This window comes from Euleptes europaea, chromosome 11 (genome assembly GCF_029931775.1).
Source record: "Euleptes europaea isolate rEulEur1 chromosome 11, rEulEur1.hap1, whole genome shotgun sequence".
In the NCBI taxonomy this organism is placed as follows: domain Eukaryota; kingdom Metazoa; phylum Chordata; class Lepidosauria; order Squamata; family Sphaerodactylidae; genus Euleptes; species Euleptes europaea.
The window spans coordinates 53,245,380-53,267,903 of NC_079322.1; the positions used below are offsets into that span (position 1 = coordinate 53,245,380).

Genomic DNA, 22,524 nt, shown 5'->3' on the forward strand with positions numbered 1-22,524 from the left:
CGTCAGTGTCTTCCACATCAAGTATCCAGAACCTGATTTCAGTGGCTGCTCCAGAATTTTGTACGCTGCTTAAGAACTCTGCTTCCTTCACAGTTTTACTGGTCTTTAGGGGATTCTGCAGTTATTTAGGATTAGCCCATGCTTTCCCTCTGATGAATAGCCCCACCCCTGAAATCCTTTTGACCATAAGTGGACTTAGGGTTGGGGTATATATATATTCCCCTCATCCTTCCATTTTCCTGGTCTCTCCCACTAACACTGAATTGCCTATAACATTCCATGCCTCCTTGAGGGTAATGAGCATGTCCAGTCTTTGTCTGAATTCAACACCTTGTTTAAATCTTTCCCCCCAATCTGTGACTAGCTGTATTTCACTTAGGTGTTATTAGATGTACTAACAACAACTGAGTGTATACACCCAAGCAGAGCTTATTTTGAACAGAAACATTTCCGTATTCGATATTGTCTGGAGTAACTTTCTTCTAGTGTAGTTATTACTAAAGCAATTTGTAAGTGACAGAAAAGTCTCAACCTACCTAAATAAGCACCTATTATTTTATCTGGAAGGAATTCATTGAGGGGAACAGAAGGCTTTAAAACTTCAAAAGATACACAATATGTAAATGCTACATGCTTCTGCCACAGCTTTGCCACTTTACAGCTTATTTAAGATACCAAAATGTTCAGATATTCAGAGACCAAAAGTCTATCCACTACTGAGCCCTGCATGCATGGAAATGGATTTTTAAAATCTGGATGCTATCCATAAAGCCCGTATTATGCATTTAACACTAAATGGAACCAAGTCATTATATCACATAATGTTTACATGATAAGATCATGTGAACACTTAATTTTTTTATCAGTGTAAAAACAATGCCATGAATTAATCTTATTTTGGAAATAATTTTAGTACATCTGCTGCAAGCCAAAGACAGGTTTCTGGAGTTATGAGATAGAAAAGTTTTGGATTTACTAGAAAAGAACTGCTATGCAGGCAGATAAGTGTTATGCACTGTGGATTTGTATAATGCAACACATGACTAAACAGATGTGAAACTGCACAGCTGCTTCCACTTTCCATCACGTTATCATATCTGAAAAGGAAAATTCATGCACCTTCACCAAACTCATTCATTTCACCTGCTTTTTGTTTCATGTTGTAACAAGTGAAGTTATCCTTCAAAATTTACTATTTACAGTTTATTCGAAGGAGAGCCTTTCTATCTGTTGTGACACAGAAAACAGTTCTGGCAAAAGAAACACTTTTCCTTCCCTCCAAATAGGATGCTTACAAATTGCCTGTACCCTTTTTTGCTTCTAATGAACAACAAGCCACCTCACAAAAATGATTGGGAAAGTATTTGGTATTCTTTTCAACATTTCTGAGTGATTTTGGTTGACTTGAGTGATATGAGATATCATTCGTGGACTGCAGCTAAGTTAAATTTATCCCTTTTGTGGGTGGCCCTTAGCATAACTGTTTTTTTGTGAATATAATACCCTCAGCATGTTCTCTCCCTAGTAATTTCTGCTCCTCCACAAACACATACATACTGTAGTGTATACCTGACACCAGTTCTTATATAAAAGAACTGTACAGAAGCACAGATTTGTTTTATTTCATGTAAACTCCCACACAACATGGTAGGTGTGTTTTTGTTTTTTAAGCAGCAACCATCCACCTACAGGGAACATAACCATGTAATTTGAAAAGCCCAAGGCTCTAGCGTCTGCAAGAAGTTGCAGATTATCCATGCTGCAATTACAAGAGACAGAGCAAAATCCAAGAGAAAGCCAAGCAAGAGTGGACTGGGGAGTGAAAACAGCCCTGGAACAAGCTACATTTGGGGGACCTGACATTACCATTGCCAATCAAGAGTCTGAGCTGTGGCCCCAAGACACAGACAGAGTTGCTGGGGCGTTGCTTGGTAAAGCCACCTATGGGCCACTCTAAATTAAATGGCCAGTCCACCCCTGAAGCCAAGATAATTAAAGAAGAAAGTGTACCTTCTCTGATGGCTGTAAAGGGGGTGCCTTCCTCTTCTTGAAGTCTAATCACTTTCAGTGCCACAAGTTTGCCATTTACCCTGGAGTAAATAAAACACAAAGTCAGGATGAAGTACAGCATTCTGATGAGGATTTGCTATACTGTGGAACATTCAATGTCTTCTTATTAACCATCATTGACATTTTTTCACCGATAAAACCAACACACCAGCAACCATACTCATCAGTATGCAGTTTCTGCTTTTATGAAGTAACATCGGTCGTTTTTCGCAACTGAAAAATGTTATTCTTTTAATACTACATGATAGACAATTATCAGTTCTATAATATAAAATGTTCCTATTTATTCAGGAAGCATGCCCTTCATTTTTTAAAAAAACTACTGAATTATGTCTTTATGTTATTTATAGTCTGCCATTCTCACTTGGACTCAAGGCGGATTACACAGATTGAGTCAATACAATCAACAAGAGGGGACATTCAATAAACAGCGAAATAGGTTTTCTGCTGTAGAACCAACCAGAAGCCTAAAAACAGAACTGAAGCAAGGCATAAGCGTTAGCATGATACATTAAATGATGCAAAATTACACAATTACACAAGAACTATACACAGTCCTAGAGACCACAGTCCCCAGTAATTTATCCAAGTAAGTTTGTGAAGCCTTGTACAGTGCTACCCTATTACCTGCACAGAAAAGCCCTCTTGAATAATTCACTTTTGCATCATTTACAGAAAGCCAGGAGAGTAGGACTCTTTTTGACCTCCTCAGGCAGGCCACTCTACAAAGTAGGGACCACAGTGGAGAAGGCACATGGATGGGCAGTTGTTGATTTTGCCCATTTGCAGGTTGGCATCTGCAGAAGGCCCTGCTCGGATGAGCAAAGCTGTCATAGCGGAGCATAGGGGGAGAGACGGTTTCACAGATATGAGGGTCCAAGGCCATGAAGGGCTTTGTACGTAATAGCCAATACTTTAAATTGAGCCTGTTAACTGATGGTCAGCCAGTGGAGTGACTGTAGAATGGGAATAATATGCATGCTCCATCTAGCTCCCAATAATAGCTGGGCTGTGGCATTCTGTACCAACTGGAGTTTCCAAATTGATTTTGAGGGGAGACCAATGTACAGTGCATTACAGTAGTCTAGTCTCGATCACCATGGCATGAATCCAGGTGGCCAGATCAGCCGTCTCAAGGTAAGGGGCCATTTTTCGAGATAGACCAAGTTGAAAGAAAGCATTTTTGGTAACTGCGTTAACTTGCTTCTCCAGCAATAATGTTGGGTCCAGTACAACCATGAGGCCCTTAACTGATTTGGCAAGTGCCATCTTAACCCCATCAAAAGTGGGGAGCATAATGTCCTTCAAGACCTCTGCCTTTCCAATCAGCATTACTTCTATCTTCCTAGGATTTAGTTTCAATTTGTTCACTCTTAGCCATTCAACCACAGCAGACAGGCAGTGGTTTAAGACCTCTACAGCCTCGCCAGGAGATCTGGATAAGGATAGATATATAGCTGAGTATTATCAGCATATTGATGACAGCCAACCCCAAAAGTACAAATGATTTGGCTTAAGAGCTTTACTTAAAGATTGAAGAGCACAGGGTATAGGATTGCACCCTGTGGTCCATAAGATAGTTCCCACACTGATGATAACTGGTCTCCAATGGCAAGTCTTTGGGTCTGGTCCATGAGGAATGATCTGAACCAGTCTAACACACAACCCCTGGTGCCTATTTCTGCCTCCAGGCGCCTCAACAAGATGGCAAGAGGAAATTTTAAGAAAATGTGTGCTTTTCTCTTGCAACTGAACTTCTCTTTGCAGTACATTCTTACCCAGCTTTAAAACTGTAACACCCACACACAGGAATTCAAAATTATTATTTTTCCATTAACAGAATACTGTAACAGATGTCTCCCTCCTTCTTTAATTCTCTACTCGGTAAGGTCTCAGTACAGACCATTTAAGCGTCTTTTTATCCTAATTTGAACTTAAAGTTTACGTTGTCTTGAAAGACTCACTCATATGCTCAATGGATACGTTTATGTGCATCGCACACATGGAATTGTGTGAATGTTGAAATTTCCAGGGAAGCTTGCTTGAGTGAGCTTAGTTTGGAAGCCATTATACCGGCTATTTCTGCTCTTATGAGTATTTAGCTTACCAATTACCAAAGCAAGAAGGAAACATGCTTGAACATCTATCTCTGTGTTCACTGCATTTATAGCCACCTAATTTTTCCGAAGAGCCATTTATATTTCTTAATTTTCATTATGATCTACTTATGAAGCAAGCCATACACCATGAATAAGCCGCCCAGTTGGGGTGAGGGGAGTCTAAGGAATGAGCTCCCATTCATCTCCATAGGGGGAAGTTCCCTCCCCAACATGCACTCACCCCAATCCTATGGATTTGCCGCTCTCTAGGTACACATTTTCCCCATCTGAATTCTCAACACTCTGCATGGGGGGCTTATTTTTGAGTTTTTGAGGAAAAATGGGGAAAATGTGCATCTTCAGAGTGGCAAATCCAAGGCAAAACCTCCCAGGCATCAATGGCCCACGTCGATTTCAAGGAGCTTTTAATAAGACACGGAAGAACTCTTCATAGGATCTGGCCCTGACTGTACTGGAGGAAACTCTGCACAGGAGGTTTTGCCTTGGGTTTGTCACTTTCTAGGTGCACATTTAGGTGCACATTTTCCCCATCCCAATTCTTAAAACTCAACAATAAGCCCCCCGTGCATAAATGGCCTGGGTCCACTTCTATCCATAACCCTACCCACCACGTTACAGGTTCCCACGAGCCCCGTCTCCGGCGTGGGGCTTGTGGGACGCCCCCTCCCCCTGGAGCCACTGGACCCCCCTTCCACCCCCCAAGCGAGGGGGCCTTCTGGGGCTTTCTGCCCCGACCCGATCCTGCGCGCAAGGCTATCATTGGTCAGTTTGAGTCGACCAATCACCAGGGGGAGGGGGCGTTGCTGAACGGCCAGGAAGTACGTGTCTCCTGCATTTTCTGTTTTGCGGACGGATCAGGACGCTGTTTCACCATGGATCAACAAAGGTAATGCGCACAGATTCCCACCCCCCGCCCGGGTTCATTTAATCCTGGCTGGAACGGGGAGGAGACTGGGCAGAAACCGGAGTAAGTGACCGTGCATTTTGGACCAAAGTGCATACTGAAAAATTTGATCCTGGCTGAAACAGGGAATAAAGGAGGGTCAAGTGACCATGCATAAATGACCTTCGTGTCAGCACAGCAGAGGTGGGTGGGGGAACAGAGACAGAGAGAGAGAGAGAGAGAGAGAGACAGAGATAGAGAGACAGAGAGACAGAGACAGACGAAAAAACACAGGATGCAGGGAAGGTAAAGCTGAAGGAGAAGGGGGCAAAAAAGTGAAAATGGAGGAGTGAAAAAGAAAAAAAATAGGAGAGTGAAGGCAGATGTTGCCGGGGGGGGCAGGTAAATATGTATGTATGTTAGGTGGGCCTGGAGAGAAGTAAAAGGCAAGGAAAGCTGAAGAAGGGGGAGAAAGAGGTAGGTAAGTGGGGAGGACAGAAGGAAAGGGGAGAGGCTATAGGTACTGCCGGGGGGAGGAAACGAGGGAGAGAGGAAATGGGGAAATAAGCTACCCCCCATGTGTCCTCAAAGGTCCTCCACATGCAGATTACTTATTCCACAGTGACAGCATTGAAAGATACATCAAAATTTAATGTCACAATAAAAGACACGTTAAATACAATTAAACTTAAGCCACATGTAAATAGCCAGACTCATTTACTAAGCACCAAGCTCAAAATAAAAGTGTTACAGCCCTTCTGGAAAGTAAGAAGTGGCCTTCCTCACCTATTAAATTTTATTGGGATTGAGAACATATCACGGTTTACTTTTTTTTAACATTTTTTAAATACTTCATTAAAACAAACCAAATAAAACAAAACCAAATAAAAACACAAGTCTAAAACACAAATTACTAAATACACCAAAATATACAAGCTCAAACTAACAGCACAAAAAAAAAACATTCAATTTTTAAACTTTTTGGACTTTTGGCTGCGTAATAGACAGGTTAGTTTGCTTACGAATACATGCGGTCAGCTTCTCCAGCCACTCTTTATTCTTTGGGATTAAATTTTTCTTCCAATTTTGGGCAAGAATTAACCTTGCCGATGTTACTTCATGAAGTACAAATTCATTGACTTCTATTGGAAGGAAATCCACACAATTCAAGAGGAAACCCTTAAGGGATAATGGTAACTCTTTCCTTATAGGTTCTCGAGCTGTGTAACCGTGGTCTTGGTACCATGTGGTCTTGGACCACAGTTACACAGCCCGGATAACCTATGAGAACCAATGAACTCTGACCGTGAAAGCCTTCGACAATATCTTTCCTTATACTTTGAGAGATCACCCTAGCAATTATATTCCAGTATTACTTAAAACTACAAAATTTCAATGGTCCACATAATCTGGTTCGTGTGTGTGTGTGTGCGTGTGTGCGCGTAAAGTGCCGTCAAGTCGCAGCCGACTTATGGCGACCCCTTTTGGGGGGTTTCATGGCAAGAGACTAAAAGAGGTGGTTTGCCAGTGCCTTCCTCTGCACAGCAACCCTGGTATTCCTTGGTGGTCTCCCATCCAAATACTAACCAGGGCTGACCCTGCTTAGCTTCTGAGATCTGACGAGATCAGGCTAGCCTGGGCCATCCAACTCAGGGCACACTCTCCTTTAGCCCCTTGATAATTTTTTTGCCAACCTGGTGACAGGTGCCACTGGTATAGTATTTTATTACATTTTCTTTGGCAGAGATGTTTACAGAAAATGTTAAACCAATTCTTAACATAAATGCCCAAACCTCTGGATTTCCTGGGGGGGAAGTATTAAGGTTTAAATGATTATATATTTAGCATATCTTTAAGGATTGGATTTTATGCTTTTATCCCATCACCTGTCTCATTTTAAAAACAAAAGTGCTCACCAAAGACTCTTGCCACTTTACAATCAACATTTTAAACAGCCATTTTTAATAAAATAAAAATTTTTTCAATCAGTTCTGAGGCAGGTGAAAACAAATTAGCCTTTTAAAATTAGCTTAGTGCTTTTGCCTTTGGCTTTTCCAACAGTTTCCACTAAATCCCCTCATGCCTTGTGAAATGCACCGATGTGGCTATCATAGTATTTCCTTACAACAAACACTGAAAATAAAAGCAATATGTTGGAAATCAGCTACACAACCTATTAAAACTTGCTGCCCATACATCTATTTGGATGGTAATCAAATCAGAGTTTAAAAAATAATATCTAGACAAGTTTACTTAATCTTTGTCTCCTGAGTATTAGGTTACTGAACACATTTTTGAAATCTAGTTCAAGATATTATAATGGAAAGGCCTTCATAAGATTAAAATTTCACTTCATATAGCACTTTAGTCTGATGAGATTCCGCTGATCCATCCTCCCAATGAAAACTGACAAGATTTCCCCGCTTAGTGCAACTATTCTTATTTATGCCTTAAGTACTGGATCATTGCAGATTGCTGTGCTGGAAATTTCTGAAGTCTGACTTTGCTATTAAGTGATGAAGTATGTTGTAAACCTTCATGACATTCTTGGGTCAGACAGCAATGATACAATATTTTGTCTGTCCTGGGTCTATTTGGTGACTATTCTGTGCAGAATAGTTTTGCCTAAATTTAGGGCTGCAAAGATCAGAACACTACAGAAATGGGGGTGGTGTTATGTTGGGAGCTGTAACATTTTTTGACCATAAATCTCTAAGATACATTCTGACTTTGAGGACCAATCTGAAAAGTTGATCGAGCAGTAGAAGTGTCCAAAACACTGAAGACAACACAAAAGTTCAAAATAGTCTGGAACGTGGTGGCAAGTGTTATGTATGCAGCAGAAAGCAAGGCTCATATTGAGCTTGAAGTCTGCTCCAGGCTCCTTCGCCTGTGTGTTCCTATTGGACAGTGGTCTAAAACCGCCCAATCAAGGACTTGGCTTGCTCCTGAGTTCCCACTGGACAATGGACTACTACCAGCCAATTGTGGACTTGGGGGCGTGGCTCCGGGTGGATGGGTTGAGCATATAAGCCAGGGTGTTCTGCCCTTACAGTTCAGTTTGGGTTAGTTCTATACAGTTGCTGTTCAGAGCCTTCTAGTGTGTTAATAAACAGTTGTGTTGGAACTCCGTCTCCAGCCTCGTGCTTCACCCACGCATCCATAAAAGCAAGATTGTTGAATGAGGTCCAGAGCTTTATGCATGTTACCCCCAAACTGTTATACTGACTGTCCATTGGTTTCTGTGTTCAATTCAAGGTAGAGTGTTAGCAGTTCACAACCTGGGACCTTCATATTCGAGGGATTGTCTCCTCCCATTTGAAGTCAAATGGCAGCTCCATCCAGTATCTGTTTTTTAAATATATATATAGTTCTCCCACTCAAGCCAGTAAGGACTGCCTCTGCTTGGTATAGTGCTTTTCCAGTAGCTACTCCTGTTTTATGGGGAAACCTCTGGCTGTTTCAGCCTCCTTCATAGAGGAGCACCAAAGGTCAGTCTGGTGGGCGTTGTCAAATCATGGTTAGACCCCAATCACTCCCAGAAATTATAATGACTTAATGTAATAATCTATGATGGAATATATCTTCAGATCTATGAAACAGAGCAAAATTGATCTTTTCTGTGAGAAAAAAATTGAGTTATGGACAGAACAAAAATTCATGTTAGCACCTACAAGTCATCAAACGTTTTCCAATCCCCTCCTTTTGGCCACAGAAGCTACTCACCAGAAGGGGGGGAATAACTGATCAGCCTAAATCACTATTATAAATGTAACTAGGGCCTTCCTCCAGTCATTGAAATGGATAGAGCATTTCCTCATGCTTCCCATACTTATTTCACCAACATTTATACTTTTTCATTTGGGGCTGGAATTAAAAGCACACCGATTCTCACTTCTGATACTGAAATAGTTTATGGTTTTGTCTACAAAGAGTATTTTTCCTAATAGTGACAGTGAATAATGACATTCACGTAAATTGTCCTCCCTAATTCTAGTTCATATGAGCTGGGAACAAGACACTCAGACAGTTTCAACATTCTGCTTATTGTCCATCTGTAAAGGGGGATTCAAGATATAGTAAAATTTTTCTGCAGCCCAAAAAGTAACAAAGGCATAATCTACTATCCAAAAAAGTTAAAGGTAGCATATTGGTAAAATATACTTCACTGTATTTAATAATGAAATACAGCATCTGCCAACCCACCTCAGAGGGATTTAGAAACAAAAAAGCTGACAAATTTGTTTCACAGAATTAGTCACAGACAAATGGGAATGCACTTACGTAATTCTTACATGACACTGTTGGCAGAGATGCTTGCCTTGTCACCCGTTTTTAGCAACAGTTGATTGAGTTACTAATGGACATCAGCCACACGGAACAGGAAAACTCATGCCTTCATTCACTACTATGTCAAACCACAAAATCATCCCCAACCCCAGTCAAACGGAAGGCTGCTGCTGCAGTGATTCTGCTCATCCACAACAATTTCTTGTAGCTTGTTAACATAGCAGCCGATCCTTCAACAACAGCCCAGCAGTATAAGTTCATTGGATAATTCAGTATTTCAGTGGCTCAAGAGGCACAAATTTTACCTGCACTGTAAGAGAAATGGATGCAGAGCAGAACAGAAGAACTCAAAGGTGTTCTTATGTTCTTATGTGTGTCCGTGTTTGTGTGCTGGCTGGGGCGGCTACACTCTGGGTGTAAGTGACAGCACAAAGCAAGATCAAAGAGATGCAAGCACCTAGAACTCCTGCAAACAAAATAAAAGCTGTAACACAGTTTGTACTTTTATTCAGTGCTACAGAAATTAAAGCCTTGTCAAAGCAACATACAAGGAGCCAGTCACTTACCTGTCTCCTGCGTCACCCCCCTCTCTAGGCTCAATTACAAAACATGCATTTTAAGACTGGATGAATGGACAGCTTAAACGTAAATGGCGTGATCAGAATTATGCTCATAATCAGCTGCCAGAGCTACACTTCTCCCAAAGATGAGAGGAATTCTGATGACTGCAAGGCAGCTAGCTATGAGAGTCCTTGGTGGTGGTAGGGGGGGAGTGCTCTATGCACACACACTTATTTGGTCCTGGAACTAGCAGCCTAGTAACCAATTAAATACATCTTACATTCAACTCCAACTCAGGCCTACTGTTCATTGCCTTGCTTATTTCTTCACTAGTTCAGTCTCCTCTATATGCAAAATCTGACAAAATCATTTGTCAGTTCATTCAGCTGATCATCTGTGAAAATTTCACATTCTTAATCCTAGCAGCTCATTTCCCGTCTCATTCAGCTCCAGCTTCCTTCCTTGTTTTTATACGCTCCGCAGAACTGTGCGGCAATTCTCATTAGGTACCCTAAAACCTCTGCAATAAGAGTCCGCTTCAGAACTTTTTCTATCCCCTGAACTTTCCTTCCGGAATTCTGCAACAATAAGTCATATAGTGATTACATTCTATTTTCTTCACTTAGCTAGCACATGGAAGGGTATTTTCCTCAGCTCAAAAGCTACAAACTTGTTTTTTGTGTTCCTTTATCATAGACCACTGCAGAAACCATACGCTAACCAACAGTTAATGATAAAGGTTTTAGTCTACAACCAGTTACCCAGTAGAATGAGCTGTGGCATCCTAGCAGGCTTCCATTAATTCAACAACATTCTATTTAGCAATGAAAAACCTCTGGTATTCCCCAATGCATTCTACTTGTTTTTTAATAGCCATTTCTCGTTGCAGGGAACCCAGATCCAACTCGTTAAAAACCCAACCATGTAGTCTGGCCCTTAGAAATCTGAATTCTTCCACTACTTATTTCAGAGCCCAGTGAGAGAAGACTAGTTTAGATCTGAGGACCTCTACTCCTAACTTTTTTAACTTAAGGCCTCAAAAGCCCACAAGAGCAGATTTAAATTTACTCTAATAGTCAAAGTCCTTTAATGAATGAATCTGTGGCTTAGTGCAATGTGATAGATATATAAATGAAATGGAAATGAGAACATACTGTTAAATGGAAGATGTTGAAATGGCCTGTTACACCCACAGAGTAACTTTTACATCATGGACCTTTTGAAAAGGACATGGAAGTCTCCATACCCCTTGGGGGATTCCTCTCCACCCAGCACATCCTCTCCACCCAGCACATCAGGTCACATTTTCTCACTCTGTTTTTTCTTGATGGGAGAAGGGTCGTGTAAACAGAGGTCACTGTATCTGTTGCATACGCATCACATATTCCACTGCATGCTCAGGGAAAGGGTCACACCTTCTCCTCTACTCTGCATCTCTAATTTTAAGAGTTTTTCAGTTGTTACAAATAATTGGTGCTCCTCTTGAAAATTTACTTTAAACAGAACTTATTTTGATCTCCTAAGAAAAATAGGCTGCAGCAAATTAGGATCAATATAACCACAAATCTTTGCCATGTAATGCTACAGAAATGGCTGACGCGCAATTCGAATCACCTTCTTTCAAAGAATATCTGTGGGTCACAAGACTGCATGCCAACATTGCTCTTTTGTAATGACTTGTAGAAATGTAACTAAGTGTTAGTGGGGGAAATGAAAGCTTTTGATATTACTTTGAATCACTTTCTTTTGGAGCATATTTTCCTAAAGTTCAGCCTAATTATTTACCTTTCCTGGAACACTATCATTTTGCAGATGGGTAACAAATTGTGCCAAGCTTCACCCTCAAGGAGATGCAGCCTGGAATTGTATCTAGAATTAAATTCCATTCAAGCATCTGTTTGTTTGTTTGCCCCCTGTTGTGTAGTAGCATAGAATCATAAGAGTTGGAAGGGACCACCAGGAACACCTAGTCCCGTGTTGGCGAACCTATGGCAAGCGTGCTGCAGCCGGCACACCGAGCCCTGTGGGCACGCGCGGACCCGTTGCGTCTGCCTAGGGCTGTGCCGTGTTGCCGGGTGAGGGCGCTGAGGGCGGTGCTCCTTCTCCCCAAGCCCATGCTCCCCAAGCCTGCGCTGGCGCCCTCCCTCTCCTTGCACCCGGGGCAAGCCCCTCCCTCTCTCTCAGCTGAGCTGCGGCCGCAGCTCAGCTGTCTGTTGGGGTGCCCCACCCGTCTTCAGTTTGGACCGGGAGGCTGTGGCCCAGCACCTTGCCACGCCCCCCCTCTCAGCTGAGTTGCGGGGCAGCTCAGCTCTTTGTTTGGGCCCTGCCCATCTTCAGTTTGTCTGGGGCCCCGCCCGTCTAAAAAAGCATTTAGAAAATTCTACAACATTTGCAGACAATCCTACAAACCATCAGGAAATCTACAAGGAATTTTCTAGCATTGTAGCAGCTGCAAAGGTGAATTTTAGTAACAGATTTTTACAGTTCCCTAAGATGGAGACAACCCTGTGTTTTCTTACTTCTCCAGATAAAGCCAAATTTGAAGAACTTGATCTTTCCTGCCTACACTGGTTAGATTTAGAAAATCTGGAAATGGAGCTAATAGAATTTCAAGAAAGCTCTATCTGGAAAAATAAATTCTATGACCTGCGTGAAACACTTGAGAAGATAGAAGGGATGCCAAAGGACAGCACAGTTAGTTCTGAAAATGAAATCCTTAAAGTGTGGAATTCTCTGCCAAATAATTTTAAGTCAATGAAAGCATTTGGGATTGCTTTCCTTACTTTGTTTGGATCATCTTATGCTTGTGAGCAGCTGTTTTCAGCTTTGAATTATATCAAATCTGACACCAGAAACAGGCTAACAGATGACCTGAGTGCTGCATGTGTTGCTCTCAAACTTACGAAGTATGAGCCAAGGGTAGACAAATTATCAGCATGCACACAACAGCAAAAATAACATTAATTGTTCAAAAAATTTGACGATGTCCTCAAAGATGTCACAAAAATGGTGAATTACAACATGGCTCGTGCTCTGAATTGTTGACAGTTTCAAGCACTTCTTGAGGAGGTTCAGGCACCGTATAATTGTTTACTTATGTACAATAATGTCCGGTGGCTGAGCAGAGGACGAGTCCTGGAGAGATGCATGCCAAATGCAAACTTTTACCTTTCAATAAAAAGTTGTTTGTATCATTGAAAGCTCTGTTATTGTGTTTTTCTTTTAACGCAAAATATGTGAATGTGTGAGTTGTTTTTTTCTAAACTAAACCCTCAGTATTCATGTTAAATTGCCGTATTGGCACTTGGCGATAAATAAGTGGGTTTTGGGTTGCAGTTTGGGCACTCGGTCTCTAAAAGGTTCACCATCACTGACCTAGTCCAACCCCCTGCACAATGCAGGAAATTCTGAACTACCCCACACACTCCCAGTGACCCCTACTCCATGCCCAAAAGATGACCGAGATGCCATTCCTCTCATCATCTCCTTAAGGTCACAGAATCAGCATTGCTGACAGATGGCTATCTAGCCTCTTCTTTAAAAGGGAAGGAGCGCTTACCACCTCCCAAGGAAGCCTGTTCCAATAAGGAACTGCTTTAACTGTTAGAAAATTCTTCCTAATGCCTAGATGGAAACTCTTCTGGTTTCATTTTAACCCGTTGGTTCTGGTCCGACCTTCTGCGGCAACAGAAAACAACACAGCACCATCCTCTATATGACAGCGCTTCAAGTACTTGACAATGGTTACCATATCCCCTCTCAGTCTTCTCCTCTTCAGGCTAAACATACCCAGCACCAGACTGTCTGAATCCAACCAAATCTTATGTTCTTGGCAGGCAATAAAACAAAATGTACTGGCAATGTTGTCTACTATATATTGGACATCTTAACCTGTTGCATCTCGTCACACATCCAGCTTTACCATACGATAATTCCAAAAGTAACCTCATGATGAAAAAACTAGGTGTTCTAAACTCACATTTAGAAATGTGTACTTCTGTTGGACCATCTGAATAAAGTATAGGAACACACATGTCAAGTCCAGACAATCAACAGAATTCTTAGATTTAAGCCAAGGTAGTTTACCGTATATACTCGGGTATAAGCCGACCCGAGTATAAGCCGACCCCCCAAATTAGAGGCCAGAAAAGGGAATTTCTTATTGACCCGCGTATAAGCCGAGGGGCAATAAGAAATTTCCTTTACCCGCAATGCTGCGCTCTAAAATGGCGGCCGCCATTTTAGAGCGCAGGGCCCCTGCCCCAGGTCGCCCTCCCGCCACCTCCCAGACCCTCCCGACCCACCCCGACCCCAGTGCCATCCAAGGGGGGGAGGGGGAAAAGCTCCTGAACCCACTACTTACCTGGAGAGGCGGCGAAGCGGCGGCGGCGCGTCCTTCCTGGGCCGGCAGGAGGCCCCTCCAGGCCGCTGCCGGCCGGAGGAAGGCGCCCAGGCGCGTGGGCGGTAGCGGCGCAACGGGCAGGGGCCTCCCATGGCCCCTCCCGGTGGGGAAAATGCGGCTGGGGCCGGGGCAGCCTTCCTGCGACTGCAGAGAGGCTGCCCAGGGCCCCTCTCAGCGGGGGAAAATGGCGGCGGGGGCCTGGGGGGGCCAGGGCAGCTTCCCTGCGGCTGCAGAGAGGCTGCCCAGGGCCCCTCCCGGTGGGGGAAAATGGCAGCGGGGGCCGGGGGGGCAGGGCAGTCTCTCTGCGGCTGCAGAGAGGCTGCCCAGGGCCCCTCCTGGCGGGGGGAAATGGCGGCGGGGGCCGGGGGGGCCAGGGCAGCTTCCCTGCGACTGCAGAAAGGCTGCCCAGGGCCCCTCCCGGCGGGGGAAAATGGCGGCGGGGGCCGGGGGGGCCATGGCAGTCTCTCTGCGGCTGCAGAGAGGCTGCCCAAGACCCCTCCCGGCGGGAGAAAATGGCGGTGGCTCGGCGGCGGTGGTGGTAAGTTCCCCCCTCCCTCCTTCCCCCTTCTATCGTATTGACCCGTGTATAAGCCGAGGCCGGCTTTTTCAGCCCTTTTTTTGGGCTGAAAAACTTGGCTTATACACGAGTATATACGGTAATTGAATTTTAACAGAAACAGACTGACTTCAGACCAAACATTATCTTAAGCTACAAAATTCTGATCTACAGTGACTCATGCTCCGTGTTATTTCCATTAAAGAAAAATCAGTAGAACTGCTTATGTAATACCTGGTCTAACAATTCCCAACTCAGTAGTAAGTTTGTGCATATGAACTTACTTGCTTTTGCCTTTATATACCGTGGCATATGAACCTTCCCCCAGCTTTTCTAGTTTTTCGTAAGAGTCTGCTTTTCCAAACTTGGGACTTGTTGGCTAAGTAGAAAAACAAAAAGGGCAAAATGTTCAGCATTTGCTTATGAATATCGCATTCAACCAACCATAAAAACCAAATCCTATTACCAAAGCTAATAAGATTATACTTCAAATATTTATTGCTTGATGCTGTCATTTACCAAGGGCAATGGCTAATGATACCCATCTAAACATCACTCAACACTCCAGATGGTCACTGCCTATTGCAACCATATTCCCGTATCAGGAACACATCAGAAAGGCTGAGCTGACAGAAGAGTGAAATTAAAATTTGTTGCAGTGTTTCTGTGCAGATGTGAATTTTTAAAAGCTGTACCAAGAATTACACTGATTTTAAAAGAGCAGTTATATGTACACAATTCAGTATGACAAATTGACAAATACAGTAACTCATTCTCGGGGCAACTAGAACCTGGCAAGAAGTATACTTATCTTTAAGGAAAGAAACCACAGTAAAGTTTTTGAGCATTGACATACTTTCCTAGCATTAAAACGTTTTTAGAGTACACCTGCTAGAAGTAAACTAAACTTACCCACAGGGACACCTCAAAAAAGAAATCTAATCTGAGGTAAGCCACGCAGAGTGCTTGCCATAGCGCTTTGCTATGCATACCGATTTGATTTTGACTTTTGATCTGATTTTTGCTATGCTATGGGAAGGACTGTAGCTTAACGATAGAGAACATTTTGCATACAGAAGGACCAAGATTCAGTCCCTGACACCTTTCGTTAAAGGATCTCAGACAGCAAGGATTGGGAAAGATCTTTTTCTACCCATGACACTAATTAACTGCTTCCAGTCAGAGAAGACAATTCTGGACCTGATGTACCAATGGTCTGCCTTGGTAGAAAGCAGCTTTGCATGTGTTTATAGGTTATTTCTCTCTGCCCTCCCAACCACCACATCCAGAAGATGGGGTACAGGAGTAATCATGGGAGATATCACCATAGCTTTCAGTGTTGAGCATATAAAATCTGATCAAAGAAAGTACTTAAGAGTACAATCCTACGGAGCTTCTCCAATCTCAGCCTACTAACTGCAATGGATTTAGACTGGAATATCTCACTGCAGGATTGCACTGTTAAGTCTCCCTCTCTTACTACAGGTACCTGAAAGCTTGAATCACTAATCTTTATGGCTTCTGTGATTATATACAATTTCCTGGAACCAGTTATTCCAACAATGCATTGATACAACTATCACAATAGAACAGCACTCCTACAATGACTCATCTTCAGCCAACTGATAACATTACTATAACTTTGCTTCCTTCCTGCCGCATGTTCCTTGTTACATTAAGCAGACTGTTTTCAACAGTTTAAACAGAATACAGCAAAAGGGTTTTCCTCTGGTTCAATCCCTGCCAGGTCAATTCCTCCCCACCCAGTAAGATTAACAGCAGCAGCCAAGAAATAAAAACAATACACCGCAAGAGATAGTGGAGAATGCCTACGAGCCTAACTATACAAGAAATTGTGGTATCAGTTATCAGCTCTTCCAAGTGTTTTCAGAAGTCAAAGACTCAGATGAGGGTAAAAAGAATCTGACCTTAGATTCACATTTTCATATAGTTTATGCTGTCTTACATACATAAGAATCCAAAAATAGAAGGTACCTATACATTTAAATGGCTTGTGTACATGAAAGACTTTTGTAAAGGGTGAGATCTCAATTTCTACTTGTTTTTGGTGAACAAAAAGTACTTAAATGCACACATCACTCATAACGGACGTTGTATTTGTTGTCTGATGTGTGTGTGTCAGAGACTGCTAACTTTTTGTTACAAACGGTCCCTCAAGAGGCAGTTTGTAACTGTGTGGTAAAAGTTCTGCAATTTTCACTTCAAGAAATAAAAAGGGAATAGAGGCTAAGGAAAGAGGGTAGGTGAAAATCATATAAGTGGAAACCTTTAAAAAGATAAAAGAAACATTCCAGACTGAAGAGCTTCCAAGTCATTAGTTCTCTGTCACAGAGAGGAACCAAGCTACGAATAAGGGTAAGTCCCTCCCTCTTCTGGCATGTGCCATCCTTCAACAGATCTTCAAATAGGGTTGCCAACCTCCAGGTACTAGCTGGAGATCTCCTGCTATTTCAACTGATTAGCGGGAGCCGATAGAGGTCAGTTCACCTGGAGAAAATGGCCACTTTGGCAATTGGATTCTACGGCATTGAAGTCCCTCCCCTCCTCAAACCCCACCCTCATCAGGCTCCGCCTCAAAAACCTCCCGCCGGTGACGAAGAGGGACCTGGCAACCCTACCTTCAAAGTTCCCAGAATGGCAATTTTTCCTCTTTTAACCGGAAGGGCAACAATTTACACTTTGGGCAATTTTCGTCTGTGCCTTTGTTCTTCTTTCAACCATGGCAAAAGAATGGTAAGATCATGTGTGTGTCTATAATTCATCACTTTAAGCACACTGAAAACAGTTTGGCTACAAAAGCCTCCGAACATTTCTGCAGGAAAAAAATGAGGATAGGGACAATACTAATGATGGTAAGGATGACGCATCTACTTTTCCTAGTGAAGCATCAATCCCTAGAAAGTGTACATCAAGCAATACAAACAAAGCAAAAAAGTAAGAGTAACAATCGCTATAATCAAAGGTGGAAAAGGACAACTTTCTGCGATGACAGTCTAGCTATTTTATAGAGGACTAAACCGTGAAGCTGTAATATAGAAATTCAGGGTGTGTTTTCTTAAGTTTATATATATATATATATATATATATATATATATATATATATATATATATATATATTGTATTTTAAATTATGAAGACTGCTATATGTTTCTCTATATGGTTTTTTGTTTTTGTTTTTGCTGTTGTTAATTTTATTGAATAATATTTTTTTTAAAGAGTAACAATCACAATACTTGTGCCTTGCTTTTGTGGCCCGTTACAGCCGCGCTGCCTTCAAAGCGCCACAGATCATATTCCCCATCTGCTGTCACAACAGGCTAAGTTAAAAGATCATTAAATCAGAGCCAGTGATTTATAACCATGAGTCTCTATAAATAATTTGCTATGAAGAAACTGAAGAACTGGCTTTTAATACTTGCTTTTTAGGAAGATGAAAGGTATACATACTGCAGTCTGTTTTACCAGCCCTAGTGCCTGGAGTTTTGTTTTTTCAAAAACAGGTATATGAATTAAAGCTCAAATCCAACTGGAAATAAGCCAAAAGAACACAATTACTTCATGTAATGCATACTGTTGGTCAGAATGGTATTTGGCTTAAGGGACACAAAATTTAGTTTGTTTCCCCAGAGGGAACCCAAAGTGGCTTATAACCTCTTCTCTCCCATTTTATCTCCATGACCATCATTCTGGGGATCCCAAATCATAATCTGTTGGTCCACAGGTATATCTCATTCCTGCACACAGACATCAGATCAACCCATATAATTCACTGCCAGAGGATAAAGTGATAGCAACATAAATGAGTTCATAAAAGGATTGGATGTCCAGGATCTAAAATCAGTCCTATAGCCAAAATCACATCTTCCAGTGTCAGAAACTCCCCCTCTCCTTTACCCCCAAGTCCAAGTAATTACCCGTCCATTGTATCCCTGCCTCTAATTTCAATATAAACACATAAACGCCAGGCTACCAGATGCTGTGGATTACCATGGCAGTTCTGACTTTTGAAGTTCAGTAGTAACATAAATGCCTGCTGTAAGTTTCCTTTGCACCAACACAAACAATAAATGGCATGAAATGAGGATGATATTCATTACTACCAAGAGAAGACATATTTGGTGTTTAGAAGTACCTACATTCTTAACAACATCAAGCTAACTATTTTGTGCATAACTGATAATAAAAAGTGGAGATTTAATATTTCCAGATACTTGGATATCATGAAGGAGACCTGCCCTGAGCCCGACCTTGGTTGGGGATTGAGGGTGGGCTAGAAATCAAACCAAACAAACAAAAGAAATTGGGGCAAAACTGAAAATTTACTTTCCTATCAGACTTAGACTTATTTTACTGCTTTAACAACATAAAACGTAACATCTGTAACTTATAGGGTTGCCAGCTCTGGGTTGGGAAATACCTGGAGATTTTGGGGGTACAGCCTGAGGATGGTGGGGTTTGGAGAGGGGAGGGACTCCAATGCCATAGAGTCCAATTGCCAAAGCGGCCATTTTATCCTGGATATCAGCTGTAACAGCGGGAGGCTGGCAGCCCTAGCATACAAAATTGTGCTTTGTGGGGATATTTATGGATTTAAAAATATAAATCCCTCATTTTTCTATAAGCAAAACTGCAAATAGCTCCAATTATTGTAAAAGAGCTATGAACTGCTGTACCCTAAACTACATGAATACATAAAGATGCCTTACACTGAATCAGGCCATTGGTTCATCGTCAGTTCTGGCAGAAGCATTTCAGGGTCTCAGGCAGACATCTTTCATATCACCTACCATGCGAACTTTAAAACTGGAGATGCCAGGGATTGAACCAGGGACCTTCTGGCGCAAAGCAGAGGCTCTACCATTAAGCCACCGCCCTATGTGTGTATTTGTATGTTAATTTTTGACATCTGTGAGACAGCAAAAAGTAAAAGTTGAAACTAGAAGCACTAAACAAAATAAAGTACATTACATGGACAGAAACATACAGTCACAATAGTACTAGTAGGATATCTGGATATCAAGTTGAATGCTCCAACTCTGAAAACACTGAACCCTGTAATAATGTACGATATTATCAAACATTGTAGCATATTCACTGTTGACAAAATTATTCACATTTAAGCAAACACGTTCTTTAAATGATGTTGTATGCCTACAGTATACATAGGGATTATCTAATGTTGTAGTCTGTCTGACATTAAAAGCCGGTCAACCATTTCAAAAGAAAAACAAATGTTATGGCAGTTCTCAGTGCTCCACAACATTTTCTAATTTTTCCATTGGAAAAATAAAGAGGTCCTCCTTCCTGGTCTCTACTTAAAATGGGGAACTGACAAAATTTCCTTTCACTGGGGAGCTGTTAGAGGTTTGTCCAGAACCCACAGGAACACCCGCACATACAACAGGGAGGAAGAAAATGCCAGATACTAACTGCGCTTTGTGGCAGCCGCCTGTTGCATCTTGTGAGGTGCCGCTTTGGGAGGGAGGGGAAGAGGGTACAACTGATTTTCAGGGACTGCTGCCAGAAAAGGGGAGCTAAAATGCATGTGCAACACTTTGGGTTTCCGGTCCCCAAGCAAAGCAAGAAAGATCATAATGTCTTGGATCCTGCCTGCATTTCCTTGGGAGCAAGGAGGGACAATTTGGGCCAGTTCCTCCCTTCTGCTGCTCTTGGTGGGGGAAGGTGATCCCCAGGAATATCTTGGCTGAATCCTATAGGAGGTAAATCACCCCCCTTTGCACCCACGGAACTCAAAGCAGAATCTGAGCTAATGCTTTGAAGCAGATATAGAAATATACCATACTGCCCAATTCTCATAACACAACTTGGGGGGGTGAATCAAGGAAGTAGCCTGAAGTCCAGCTACTATGGAAGGGAAGGAGGGGGCAGAGAGAAGCCCATTTTCAGCACTGAATGAGTAATTTGTTTCCTCCCCAGTACCGGGAGGAAAGTTTTTTTTGGGGGGGGGGAGTTCACCTATGGGACTACACTTACATATGCTTTGTATATTACTTTTATGTACATTATGTTTTCATATAGCAGAACAGATTTGGAATGTCACAGTCCTATGCAAGCTCTTGACTAGATAGTTGAAGTGCAGAGGGATAAGTATATAAATATAATATTATCCACAAGGCAACTTAACACCCTCAAAGCTCTTCTGCACAAGAGATTTCAAATCTAAAATTGAAAACAGTATGTCTTCAAGAAAACTAATTTCACAGTAATAAAGAGAAAATCTGACAGTAAAGCTCAAATAATTATCCTGTTTGCACCATTCAGACTACTTCTTTTACAGCTGGCTAACCAAGGCTTTAGGTATACTGGGTGACCTCTGTTTTCCTTTGAGACTATCTGTGCATACCCTTGCATATATCACAGTAATTTTGTGATATTTCAGGTGAATGCTTTGAGGGCATAGTATAATGGATGGTTTTGTAGGTAGAAGTGCTGTTTGGGTGAGAATGTGAAGGTCCTCTAAGCCTACGGTTGTTAACCCTTAGCTGGAAACCCCAGGGAGTCTGGGTATGGTAGGCTGGAGACTCATTAAAATGGCGTCCCACACTGCTGCAACATATTTTCTGGCTCTGTGGTAGCACTGCATTGAGAGATTCTCTAGGATTTCCCCCAAATTTTACCATAGAGTTTTGGGGAACCCTAGAGATTCCTATGACCCAGTGACATCATCTGCAGTTACACAGCTGGAAATGACAATGCAGTGCCACGGTCTGGCCCCTCTATTTGCCCACCACCACTCAGAGCGAGAGCGAGCAATGGAGGGAGGGGCAGAAGAACCTACAATAGGCATTTGGAAGCCCTAACTAAGCCAATGTAACTTTTGTATAACCAGGCATTTCTAAAGAAGTTTGAGTAGTAACAGTCACTCTTAGATAGCCTATACTTGCAGTTAACATTCTCCTGAATAGTAACTGACAAGTAAATAGAAGGGTAAAGAATAGGAAATGCCAGGAATAGAAAATGGAAAAACTGGGAGATGTGAGGGAGAATGGAAAGGACATTAAACTTTTGGACATGGTTTAGATCACTGGTTCCCAACCAGGGGTCCATGGACCCCCAGGGGTCCACGAGAACTAAACCAGGGGTCCATGAAACAAAGTTATAAACCCATAATAAATTAATATTTTCAATTAAAAGTTCTCTATTATAAAAAAAATATATTCAAATATGATTCTAAGTTTAATGTTTAATTAACAGTTATGATTAAAGTTTATTTTCAAATTCTCGGAATTTTTATTTTGAACCTTGGGGTCCCTGCACCGAACAAAAAGTCCTAGTGGTCCCTGGTCAAAAAAAGGTTGGGAACCACTGGTTTAGATGCAGCAACAAACATGTTGCCATTTCACAAACACAGAGCCAAGGAGAATTCCTCAGGCATGCACATTCCTTCTCCCTCACAGCAGACTTCACTTTCACAAATATAAAAATATTTGTCCCCGCAAAAGAAAGCTTTGCTCTTTCTTACAAACCACAATTCCAAACCAAACAACCCTGAGCCCCCCCCCATACACACAACACACCCAGCTCAGTCGCTTAAAGTTACAGTTTGTCATTATGCCTTTAGATTCATCATGTACTAATACAGACAATACAGACATTTTAA

At 42.1% G+C, this 22,524-nt stretch overlaps 1 protein-coding gene across 2 annotated transcripts in view; it reads right to left on the reverse strand.

Annotated features, from left to right (window-relative positions):
• The window catches only part of CDK14 (cyclin dependent kinase 14), a 242,454-nt gene that overhangs the window by 144,798 nt on the left and 75,132 nt on the right, over window positions 1–22,524 (reverse strand). For both annotated transcript variants that reach the window (XM_056857332.1, XM_056857333.1), the window contains 2 exons: window positions 15,167–15,261; window positions 2,011–2,090 (listed from right to left, as the gene is read on the reverse strand). In XM_056857332.1, the coding sequence (XP_056713310.1) occupies window positions 2,011–2,090; window positions 15,167–15,261 (175 nt within the window). The remainder of the gene's footprint in view (window positions 1–2,010; window positions 2,091–15,166; window positions 15,262–22,524) is intronic.